Here is a 13,197-nt window from a genome sequence, read left to right on the forward strand (position 1 = left end):
ATTGAAATTGTAATTTTCAAGTTCTAGTTCTAGGCTTAGTTCTAGGTGACAAGAACAAGCTATGAAGCATGTCTTTCAAGTTCAATTTTTTTCTTCAGATTTGTTTTCTCTAGTACTAAAAATTTCATATTTGATTTATTCTAGATCTGATTTTTAGTACTAGTAGTATCTCAAATCGATCAAGTTTTCAGTTCAAGGGTTGAAGTTCAAGTAAGTAGGCTCCTTCAGTAGTCTTCTCTCCCCCCTCTCATTCCCTCTTCTGACTACCCTTTCTTTCTTAATTTAGGATTTTTATTTTCAGTCGTTACATTATTGCTATCCCTTTCCCCCAAGGTTCATGGCTAGTGTATGTGTTGGCTTTGCCCCTCCTAGCCATAGAACCATCAATTTATTGCTTTTATTTTAATTGTCTCCCTTTCCCTAAAGCCAAGTAGAGTAACCCTTGTAAGAGTGACTCTCTGGTCAAGTAGGGAAGCTCATATTATGATGCATCCCTCGGTCTAAGTAGAGAAACCTACTTGTGAGTCTCTCTAGCTTTCCCCCCTTTCTTTTATTTTATTTTTATTTCAGCATTTTTTTTCATTTATTATTATTATTTTTTAAATTACGTGGGTTATTTATTTTCAGTTATTTATTTATTTAATTTTAATTGCGTGGCTTGTGTCTTTAAATTCTTAGATGACGAATGGTTAGGACGTTATTTTAGATACATATGTTTAGGACGGTAATTAGAATTAGATCAAAACCATTAATCGGTTCACTTTCGCATTATTAAAAGAAATAAAAAAATAAAGTGACTACTCTCCCTGTGTTCAACCCGTAGCTACACTGATCCGTACGCTTGCGGTTACATTTAAAATCTCAAACATCAATCCTAGATGCAGAGACCGGGGAAGGGGGTCTCTGCGGCTTAAGAACAGGTTTCCAAAAATCTTTAATCCTTCACCTTAGTTGCTCTCTCTCTCCCTCTCTCACTCTCTTTAGTTTTAGTTCTTTTTTGTTTTTGCTTTAATCACTTTTGTACAAGCTTTTAATTTTAATTAATGCAAGCACTCTTTTATTTTTATTCAGCTTTATATGTTTATGATTTATGCAATTGAGTTGTAATTTTTAAGTTTTAGTTCTGGGCTTAGATCTAGGTGACAAGATCACGAGCCGTGAGCATCTCTTTTTCAAGTTCAATTTTTTTTTCATGATTTGTTTTCTCCAGGCCTAGAAATTTTAGATTTTGTTCATTTCAGATCTGGTTTTTAGGGTTGGCAGTATCTCAAAACACCCAAGCTTTCAAGTTCAAGCATTGATTCAAGTAGGTAGACTTCTTCAATAGTCTTCTCTCCCCCCTCTCATTCCCTGTTCTGACTACCCTTTCTTTCTTAATTTAGGATTTTAATTTCAATCGTTACATTATTGCTATCCCTTTCCCCCAAGGTTCATGGCTAGTGTTTGTGTTGGCTTTGCCCCTCCTAGCCATAGAACCATCATTTTATTGTTTTTATTTTAATTGCCTCCCTTTCCCTAAAGCCAAGTAGAGTAATCCTTGTAAGAGTGATTCTCTGGTCAAGTAGGGAAGCTCATATTAGATGCATCCCTCGGGCTAAGTAGAGAAACCTACTTGTGAGCCTCTCTCTAGCTTTATCCCCCTTCTTTTACTTCAGCATTTTTTTTTTCTTCATTGCTTTTTAATTGCGTGGGTTGTTTATTTTCAGTTACTTATTTATTTAATTTTAATTGCGTGGCTTACGTATTTAAATTCTTAGATGATGAATGGTTAGGACATTATTTAGACACATATTTAGGATGGTTGTTAGAATTAGATAACAATCATTAGTCGGTTCACTTTCGTATTATTAAAAGAAGCCAAAAATAAAGTAGTTGTTCTCCCTGTGTTCAACCCGTAGCTACATTGATCCGTACGCTTGCAGTTACATTTTAAATCCTAACACAGACCAAGTGTGACACCAATTATAAAAGGTGACAAACTTAATCTTGAACAATGCCCGATGAATGATATGGAGTTAAAAAAATGAAGAAAATCCCTTATGCATCTGCGGTGGGCAGTTTGATGTATGCTCAGATCTGTACAAGGCCTAACATTGCCTTTGCAGTGAGAGTCTTAGGAAGATTCCAAAAGAATCCAGGTATGTCACATTGGACAGCAGCAAAGAAAGTATTCAGGTACCTAAAGGGCACCAGAGATCACATGCTAACCTACAGACGTGTAAATGAATTGGAATTGACTGGATATACAGATTCAGATTATGCTAGATGTGAAGATACAAGGAGATCTACATCAGGATACATATTTTTACTGGATAGAAGAGCAATATCCTGGAGAAGCATAAAGCAACCAAAAATTGTTTCATCTACTATAGAAGCTGAAGTGGTGGCATGCTATGAGGCTATCTCTCAAGCATCATAGTTAAGGCAATTTATCATAGACATTAAGACAATGCCATCCATTGAGAAGCTAATTTGTGTTTACTGTGATAACACAGAAGCAGTTAGATTTTCTAACAATACTTATTCAGTTAGTCGATGCAGACACATTGAGATCAAGTATTTTGTCATAATGGAAGATGTTCAGGATCACAATATTTCGATTGAACATATAGGTACCAATGGTAACATTGCTAACCATTTACCAAAGGGCTTACACCCAAGGTTTTTGTAGATCATGTAAGGAACATGGGCTTAAGAAAATCATTGTATGTTTAATTATAATTTTCAGATATTATAATATAAAGTTTGATTCTGACTAAAGTATCAATAAAGTTGTTGTCAGTTTGATTTCCCTATTATTCAATTATAGTAGTGCACATTTATTTTGAATAATACATGCCAATACTCATTAGGCAATAAAGTTTGGACTAAAGTAGACCACTGAGTCAATTCAGACTTAATCATAGGATTAATTCTATAAAGTTTAAACTTCATCACATAATGGTTCAAGTTGAGAAGGATGACTTATCGTGAAAGGGAAAAGTTAAGTATTTGAAACTTGGACCGTCAGGATTCGTTGAGTTAAAATTTTCATCTTGAATGCAAGGTTCTCCATCAAATTGAGTTCAGTAAGGTCATACATAAAGTTTGGAACTTAATCATTTGTTTGGTATATGGCAATCTAGGCCAAGTGGGAGAATGTTGGTTGATGTAGCCTTACATTGCCACATAAGTCATAATTAACATTTTTAATTAAATAAATGTTGGCTAATGTGGCCTTACGTTGCCACATAGGTCATAATTAGTATACTTCATTAAATATTAAATGAAGCAAATGTGATGTAATTGTATGCAACGGGCAATCTACCATAATGGGTGGGGGTAGTGTAGTTAATATAAATAAGGGGTCTAGTCCCTCTTTCCATTCAACGCATCTTGTCTCATCCCATTGAGAAGACAAGAATTAAGAGAAGAAAAGGAAAGAGATTGATTAAGACTGTGAGAGATTTGGTCACACCAAATCTGTCAAACAGTAGGAGAAAAGCTTGAGAGGATCTCACCAATATCTAGCAATGGCAGGTTCATACGGTCGTAGAGGAAGTAGACCAAATATATATATATATATATATATTATTAGGTTACTCCCATCATCTTACAAGAGGATCTTCCTATGAGCTACATCAGCTCAAATCTTGGGACTTTAGTTCGAGTTTGGAAATAAATAATTCAGCACCAGCACCAGCACCAGCAGCAACACCAGCACCAGCACCAGCACCAGCACCAGATCTAGCTCTAGCTCCAGCACCAGCTCCAGCTCCAGCTCCAGCTCTAGCTCTAGCTCCAGCACCAGCACCAGTTCCAGAACCAACACCTGTGTAGTGGCCAATAGGAGTGTTAGGGGGCTGATCCATAAAAAAAAGATGGGAATGGCAATGGGCGGAGCTGCCATGATTACAATTATTGTCTTAGGTTTGTTTTGGTTTTTCAAGTGGAAAAAGAATGGAGAAAATGAAGTAGATGCTAATGTGGTCTTAGATGTTCCCACGGGACGTAGAGAGTTCTCGTATGTTGAATTATCTAGAGCAACTAGCAACTTCGATGACAAACAGAAGCTAGGAGAGGGAGGATTGGAGGTGTTTATAAAGGCTTCTTAAGTGATCTTAAAATGGATGTTGTTGTGAAGAGGATCTCTAAAGGGTCTAGACAAGGGATAAAGGAGTATGCATCGGTGTTGAAGATCATTAGTCAACTGCCGCATAGGAACCTTGTGCAACTTGTTGGTTGGTGCCACCAAAGGAAAGAGCTACTTCTTGTGTATAAGTTCATGCCCAATAGAAGCTTTGATTTTCATCTATTTCGAAAAAGGGGCTCCTTGACATGGGAGTTGAGGTACAAGATAGCTCTAGAATTAGACTCTGCATTACAATATTTGCACAAAGGGTGGGAACAATGTGTCCTCCATGGGGATATTAATTCCAACAATGTAATTCTTGATTCCAAATTCAATACTAAACTAGGGGATTTTGGTCTGGGTAGGCTTGTGGAACATGAGAGAGAGTCACAAACAACTAATGTAGCTTGTACCATGGGAGAAAGGCATGTGGAATAGGAGAAAGGGACACAACCAACCAATGTAGCTGGTACCATGGGATACATGGCACCTGAATATGTTATTAACGGGAAGGCTAGCAAAGAATCTGATGTCTATAGCTTTGGCATTGCTTTCTTATAAATTGCTTGTGGAAGAAAGCCTGTTGAGAGGATGGCTGACCCAAGTGATGTAGGTTTGGTAGGATGTGTTTGGGAGCTCTATTGAAGTCGAAAGCATTTGGAAGCGGCTGACCTAAGTCTATGTATGGATTGTGACAAACAACAATTAGATTGCATGATTATTGTTGGGTTATAGTGTTCTCAACGAGATAACAATCTCCCACCACGTATTGGGCAAGTTATCAATGGTCTCAAATTTGATGCTCCACTGCCCATCCTCCCCAATTGCGAGGTGCCAGTTTTGTCTCCATTAAATAACAGTACTACATTCTCGAATACATCTTCCCATGGTTCTACAGAATGTGATACAAGTTATACACTTTTTTTTTCTAAGAATCAGCAATGAATTTTATTAATAAACAATTAAAGATCAAAGAATGAGAGAAAAAAAATAAAAAAAACAAACAAACAAACCATTGAGCTACTTTTCCACCTTCGGCATGGCCATCAATAGAAAAAGCAACCCAACTAAAGGAAATACAATCAAATGGTTTCGAGAACCTAAATCTAGGTCTCAATTGAGCATCCCAATTAATATCAGATACAGGAAAAGATGGAATAACATCCGAAGTAGAAGAAAATCTAGTTGAGGCAGCATGCTTTGCGAGTTTGTCCGCTACATAGTTGATCTCACGGAAGCAGTGGGATATATACCATAAACAAGAATCTAGTAGCTCTTAATATACCACCATTCCTACTGAAACACCCATGGAATTTTTTGTTCTTGATGCACATTACGACAGCCATCGAATCGCATTTGATCCCGAGCTTTCGGATATTCATTGATCTTGCATGATTGATACCAGCAAAAAAAAGCTATGAATTCAGCAACAAAGTTTGAAGAAATCCCTTCATAATTTGCGAACAACCTAGAGGGAACCCCCTTCTCATCACGCAAAATCCCTCTAGCCCCAGAGCAACCAGGATTTCCTAGCGAGCACCCATCAATATTGAGCAACCAATATCCCAAGAGAGGGCATTGCCAAGTTACTTCAACAATCTTCGTTGTTGCTGATGGAGATATCAGTACCTTTAACCGTCTGGAAAATACATGCTCCGATACCGACTTGATATTGATTGGAACTAACTTGGAAAAATCAATTAAATCTCTCAAAACCGCCTTGACCACAAAAGAATGATTTCTCTCCAAACATTCATATTTCCGTTTGTTCCTTTTAGACTATATATGGTATGGAATAAGAATAATCGTAGCCATCCAAAGCTTGCTTAACCTAACGATTTTTCCTTTCCGTTTCCACCATGAGAATAACTCCTCGATGGATGGAAAACCACACTAACGAACTTCATAAAAACACATCAGCTCTGTCCACACCTTAGAGCTAAAAGCATAGTCCAAGAAAATATGAGTATATGATTCATTCTCCTTTTTACATAGCTCACGTCTCGAAACCATTGGCACACAATGTTTTTTAACCATATCATCCGTAGGCAAATGAGCATGAGCAAACCTCCATCCAAAAATGAAAAATCTAGGAAGTAGACCCTTCATCCAGGCTAAACGAGGCCAACCAAGATTATTATTCTTAACCCTCAAAACCTCCCAGGCTGAATAAACTAAAAAAATACCAGACTCAGAAAGAGACCATACCAATTTATCTTGAACGTCCACAGATGGAAGCTTGGTAGCGACAATCTGAGCAGAAATAGCTTGCATTTGAGGAGAGAACTGGAGGCATACACCACCTCCCTCCTTCAATAAATCTAATACAGAAGCAACAAGCATACGAGGGAGCTGAACATCATTTGCTAGCAAATCGACAACTCTGTCCTTTCCTAACCATCGATCATACCAGAAATTAATAGATGTACCATATCCAACAATCCATCTTTCTAAATCTCCTATAAATTCCATATTTTTTTCAACCCAAGGAGAATAAAAGAGGATTTGGTTGAACCTTTTAGGGAGCCATCAGCCGCAACAAACCACCCTCGTAAAAAACTTACAAACATTGATTGGTCTGTCTTGACAAACCAACCTAATTTTGCAAGAAGTGCCAAATTAACCTCCTTGAGATGACGAATTCCCAACCCACCTTCTTGCTTGGGTTTACAACTACTACTCCACTTAACTATAATTGCCTTGGAAGAAGTTGCTTCACCACACAAATGAAATTCCTAATCCATCTTTCCATCAGTACAATAGTAGACGATGGCCAAAGGTAGATTGGAAAATTGTGTAATGGGATACTACTCATCACTGATTTAACAAGTTCTACTCTTCCTGCCAATGATAGTGATTGACCCTTCCAACCAGATTGTCTAGCCTTGAACTTGTCGATTAAAGGTAAAACCGCCTCTTTTTTCACCCTTCCTTTAAAAACTTGAACTCCCAAGTAGCGAGTGGGGAAGCTGCACTCTGGAATCCGTAACACCTCCTTGATTCTTATTTTCCTTACTCCTGCAATTGAACCCAAAAACATTTGACTTTTGTCAAGATTGAATTCTTGCCCCGAGTAAGCTTGATATGTATCTAAGAATCTCTTAAGATTCTTAACCCCTCTCAGATCTGCGTTCATAAAAATAAATAAATCATCAGCATACAAAAGATGGGAGGGGGTGAAGATATTCTGTGGACCTGGAATGCCTTTTATTATATTATTTCGTCTCAGCTCTTGAAGCCTTCGGCAAAGAACCTCTTCTGCTAAAATAAAGAGTATTGGGGAAAAGGGATCCCCTTGACGCAAACCCTATTCAACACCAAAAAATCCCATCGGGCCGCCATTTACTAGAACAGATAACCTTGTAGAGTAGAGAATCTAACGAATCCAGTCCACCCATTTATCATGAAAGCCGAATTTCTTCAACACATCAAATAAAAACTGCCATTCCAGAGTATCATAAGCTTTTTGAACATCAAGCTTAAGACCCATATTACCTCCAAAACTTATGGAACTCATCATATTAGCTAACTTTGAAGCTACCTCAATGTTTGAAAATTTTATTTTACCCTTCTAAAAAGCTCCTTGTTCCTCCGAGATGAGCATTGGCAATTGACAAGAAAGCCTAGTCGCCATAATTTTAGGAATAATTTTGAAGAAAAAATTACCAAGACAGATAGACTTGAATTGACCTACTTTCCTGGCATTCTCCACCTTTGGGATCAATGTCAAAAAATTGCTATTTATTCCCTTTATAACAACACCTTCTTGGAAAAAAATTTGTATTGCAGAGCAAACATCATCACCAACAATATCCCAACAAACTCTTAAAAAATGTGCCTAGGAAACCATCTGGACCTGGAGCACTTGAAGGGTCTAAATCATAAATTGCTGCCTTGATCTCTTCTGAAGAAGGTATTGCCATCAACATTGCATTATCTTCAGCTGAAACCAACTCAGGAATAATAGCCAACAAATTCTCATTCCGAACAGAAATGCCACCCTTTTGAAATAATTCAAAATGAGTTGCAAGCTGCTGCCCAATATCTATCTCATCTGTGAGAACATGCCCCTCATCAGTATGAAGCTCCCTAGTGGTATTTTTTCCCCTTCTAATCTTGGTAGACAGGTGGAAAAACCTAGAACACCGGTCCCCATACTTCAGCCATCTATTTCTCGATTTCTCAGCCCACAATTTCTCTTGTAACTCCATTGCTTTAGAAAAATCACATCTATCATCTAGGTCCTTCTCAAAAAGCTCGTCACTTAACCCATCCGTTTCAATACACCTTTGAATCTCCTCCATGTACGCATGAGACCAATTCACCTCAAGATCCACATGCGGAAAAGTCTCTCTCGCCCAATGACGCAACATTCCTTTTAACCTCTTGAGTTTATGAGCCACCAAAAACAATGGCGTACCCCTCACGTGGACTGCCGAATTCGTCCGAACCACATCCTTAAAATCCACAGGATCAGCCAAAAATCGGTCCATATGGAATGGAACGTTCAGAGGCCTAGGCACCTCTCTACAATGCACCATAACTGCATAATGGTCCGAATACCCTCTAGTCAACGCCTTTTGGGAGCAACCAGGGAACTTTTGCAGCCAACTATCATTACATATGCCCTTGTCTAAAACGGCACGAACATTGCCAACCCTTCTGTTATTTGTCCAAGTAAATTTAGACCCATAAGAAGGGAGTAACACCAATGATGCTGAATCCATAAAAGAAGCAAAATCTTCTGAGGAACCCAGATTATATCTGCCTGGACCCCTCTTTTCATGAGAGAACAAGTAAGAATTAAAATCTCCTAAGACCATCCAAGGATGCATAGATCCTGAGATGGAACAAAGATCACACCATAACACCGGCCATCTTGCCCTGATACAAGTCATACACAATGCCACATTAGCTTCTTCCTCATCTTCCCTCTTGAATAATTGTTCCCTTCTTTTTTTCTTTTTCTTTTTTAGATTTTTTTTTTTGGCTAAAAATTCATGTATATTGAAACGAAAAAGAATAAAAGAAAACAAAAATATAGTACATCAAATGAGAAGGGGAAGAACACCCAAACTCACACCTAGAAGAAAAGGGAATGCATAGGTTCCACCTTTGGCATTGCCATCAGCAGAACAAGACACCCACACTTCTCAACCAAAAAACATAAAAACAAAACAACCTAGCAAAATCTCGATATTGGACGATTAGAAGCATCCATGTCTAAGTCCATCTGAACTAGGGGAGGCCAATTTAAAACTAGGGAAGAAACTTCAATCCGAGCAGCTGATTTCGACAATAAGTCAGCTACTAAATTTGCTTCCTGATAACAATGGATTATCTTTCATTCAGCCTCTTCCAAGAAGGATAAAACATTTATCCATTTTTGGCGAGCAACCCAGGGAGGTTTTCATTTTAGGAAAAGAATCACAACCATGACCGAATCACACTCAATCCACAACCGGTTCATATTCATCTGATTGAAAATTTCTAACCCAGTCAATAGCGCCAAGAACTCTACCTCAAAATTCGTTCTAACACCCAAAAAGCTTCTGAAATTTGCAACCATCTTGGCCTATTCATTTCTGAAAATGCTCCTACCCCTGACTTCCCTAGGTTGCCAATTGAGCAACCATCCGTGTTTCTCGAGGACTTCTTACCACCCATACAAAACCCAGCCTTCTTGCGTTAACCAAGTCCACAATAGAGATGGGAACCCCTATGTGGACCAAAGCTTGCAGACTGATTTCACTTCTTAGGTAGCCAAAAACAACATCAACTGATTTTTTTTCATCAACATACCGTCTACAATTTCTTTCCAGCCAAATAAAATTAGGAATCAAGACAAACCCCTTCAGCCACACCCCCTTGAAGTTAGTTTTCTTTGCCTAAGCCTTCCACCAAGCGATAAGGCTGTCAATCCCATCGAAACTTGGCCTCACTACCCAAAACAATGTCAAAATTTCTGCCACAGGGAAATTGAAAAGAGCATTCATAGAAAGAATGATTTTTGGATTCCTCTACCTGCCCACATAGAGTACATTGCGAAGGCAAGTGAAGCCCTTATTTTTTGGCAGCATCATCAGCTGGTAGTTTATTTTTCATCATTCTCCATCCAAATACAACTTGCCGAGGCTGAAGATGCGCTTTCCATGTCAAAGAAAACCAACCACCTTAGGCGACTCCCTTCTCAACTTTTCCCAAGCTGATTTAATTGTAAAAATTCCAAAGGAGGATAACTCCCAATGGCAACTGTCTTTAGCAGCTGAGATTGAAATCTTTTTTGCTTGAGCAAAAATACTGTTAATAACATCAAACTCCACTCACCTTGAATGATAAAGTTAGAGACCTTCGCTTGTAATGTACCAAAGAGGTCCGCTTGCAGTCCAAATAGCTCTTCAATAGACTTACTTCCCAACTAGCTATCTCTCCAGAAGTTTATCTTCCGGCCGTTACCAACTGTCCACTACTCATAATATTTCACCCACCTCTAAACCTTCTTGAGACCTGGCCTCACTGACGAAGAAATGTGACCAGATTTCAATGAACCATCTGCTTTCAAAAATCGGGCACGAAGGAAATTACTCATTAATGACTTCTCATGTTTAATCTTCCATGTGAGTTTGCACTAACATGCAAAGTTGACATCACGCAGCCTCCTTATGCCTAACCCCCCATCCCTTAATGGTTTACACACATCATCCCATTTCACAACAATCTTCTTCCCTATCTCCAAATCTCCTAACCATATAAAGTTACGCATCCACTTTTCCACCAATTTTATTGAGCTCTTAGGCCACCAATAAATTCCAAAATTGTGAATTGGAATACTTGAGATCACCGATCTCACCAGCTCCACCCTTCCCTCCATAGAGAGAAGTTTCCCTTTCCACCCTACCAACCTTTTCTTTATTCTATCCATCATTGGTAACATATGGACTTTTCTAACTCTCCCCTGGAAGAGCTCAACTCCTAAGTACTTTGTTGGAATTCTAGCTGACTGAATTCCCAAGAAGTTACTTATGAACTACTTCTTGTGAGGGGCCACCTTAGCAAAAAAACAAGCTACTTTTTTCTAGATTGAATTTTTGTCTAGAAAAGGCCTGATACTTAACTAGAAAAGATTGAAGATTCTTCACATATTAAGCCAAAGCATTCATCAAAATAAAGATATCATCAGCAAACAATAAATGAGACGGAGTAGACACACCTGCAGGACCTAGTAGGGGTTTGATTAGCCCATCACACACCAACCGCCTTAAGCCTCTATAGAGAACCTACTCCTTCAGGATGAATAATATTGGAGATAAAGGATCGCCCTGTCGTAGACCTCTTCCAACCTCAAAAAACCCCACTGGACCGCCATTCATCGATACTGAAAATTCTAGAAGAAATTAAGAGATGGTGGATCCAAGAAATCCAAACATCTGAAAAACCAAACTTTTTCAGAGTTGCAAAAAGGAACTCTCAAGCTAGGGAATCATATGCCTTCTACACGTCCAACTTCAACCCCATGCCTCCTCCCCTAACCGTTGAATGCATCAAATTTGATAATTCAGCAACTAAAGTGATATTCGCAGAGATTATCTTCCCCTTTTGAAAGAGTCATATGCCTTCTACACATCCAACTTCAACCCCATGCCTCCTCCCCTAACCATTGAATGCATCAAATTTGATAATTTAGAGGCTAAATTGATATTCGCAAAGATTATCTTTCCCTTTTGAAAGGCACCCTGTTCTTCTGAGATCAATCGAGGCAGCATGTCAATAAGCCTAGAGGCCATAATTTTTTATAAAACCTTACAATAAAAGTTCCCCATACAAATTGGTCGAAATCTATCTAAAGAGCTGCACCCTCAACTTTAGGAATCCGAGAAATAAGGCAATTATTTATACCTTTAGGTAACCGACCAGCCACGAAGAATTTCTTGAAAGCACTGCAAATGTCTATCTCCACTATGTCCTGGAATTTTCTAAAAAAGCTACCTGGAAACCCATCAGGGCCAAGCGAGCTTGCAAAGTCCAAATCCTAGACTACCTGTTTGATTTCTTCCCTACTTGGAACCTTTTCTAATCCTTCAATATCTTCCTCATTCAGCACCGTGGGGATAATATCTAACAGTTCATTGTGAGATATAATTGGGGATGCCTCATGAGACTTCTGGAAAAAAATCAAAAACATAGGAAGCTATTTCCTATTGATCTGAAACCCATGTGCCATCCTCCTTTTTTAAAGAGGTGATCTGATTTTTTACTCTCCTCATCTTAACAAATAAGTGAAAGAATTTTGAAATACAATCTCCTTCCTTCATACATCTGAGTTTAGCCTTCTCTAACCACAACTTTTCTTGCATCTGTCCAGCTTTCAACAAGGCAGTCTTAGCATCAGCCTCCTTATTAAATAATTCATCAGTCATTCCATCCACCTCTATCATGTCCTGCAAATGTTTTAGATTCAACTTGGCCTTCTCTACTTCATCATTCAGATTAGGGAAAGTAGACCTTGCCGAGGCTCTTAGCTTCTCCTTAACACATAAATAGGATCACCTCCTATCTGAAAATTCCAAGCCTCCCCAACCACTGAGCCAAACCTTTCATTTTCCATCTAGAAACTGTGGAAATGAAAAGGGATATTATTTGGCTTTGGGACATCACCAAAAATAATTAATAATGGAGCATGATCAAAAATTGAGGACAAAAGAACTCATTGCTTCACATTCTTAAATTCGTCCAACCATTTCTCAGGAAAGAAACTACGATCAAGAACTGCAGCCACATTGCCCCTCCTTCTATTATTGGACCATGCATATTTTTTCCTTGAGAAGGAATAGGAAGCAGTAAACATACATCTATAATGGCCTGGAATTCCACTGCCGACCCAAGATTAAATGCACTAGGGCGTCTTCTTTCATGAGAGACCAAAGTAGCATTGAAATCTCCAATAACTAACCAGGGAATCTGAGCATTCACCCAAAGCTCCAATTCTAACCACAAACTACGATGAATTATTTTAAATGACCTGACATGAACAAAGGATAATCCCACATTTTTCCCATTCCAATCCAAAACTACTGATATGTGCTACT

The 13,197-nt window shown here is 38.6% G+C and overlaps 2 protein-coding genes across 2 annotated transcripts in view; one reads left to right on the forward strand and one right to left on the reverse strand.

The window, feature by feature from the left end:
• LOC122072488 (merozoite surface antigen 2-like) overlaps positions 1-3,851 on the reverse strand; it is an 11,201-nt gene extending 7,350 nt beyond the window's left edge. The window contains exon 1 of the mRNA XM_042636927.1: positions 3,704-3,851. Within this exon, the coding sequence (XP_042492861.1) occupies positions 3,704-3,851 (148 nt within the window). The remainder of the gene's footprint in view (positions 1-3,703) is intronic.
• A 15-nt stretch (positions 3,852-3,866) lies between these two features.
• Positions 3,867-4,672, forward strand: LOC122072505 (L-type lectin-domain containing receptor kinase IX.1-like). Its single transcript, XM_042636928.1, has 3 exons — positions 3,867-3,909; positions 4,050-4,520; positions 4,578-4,672. Exons 1-3 carry the CDS (start codon positions 3,867-3,869, stop codon positions 4,670-4,672), a joined length of 609 nt encoding a protein of 202 aa, XP_042492862.1.
• The last annotated feature ends 8,525 nt before the right edge of the window (positions 4,673-13,197 follow it).

The sequence above is a fragment of the Macadamia integrifolia genome, chromosome 1 (assembly GCF_013358625.1).
Source record: "Macadamia integrifolia cultivar HAES 741 chromosome 1, SCU_Mint_v3, whole genome shotgun sequence".
Taxonomy (NCBI): domain Eukaryota; kingdom Viridiplantae; phylum Streptophyta; class Magnoliopsida; order Proteales; family Proteaceae; genus Macadamia; species Macadamia integrifolia.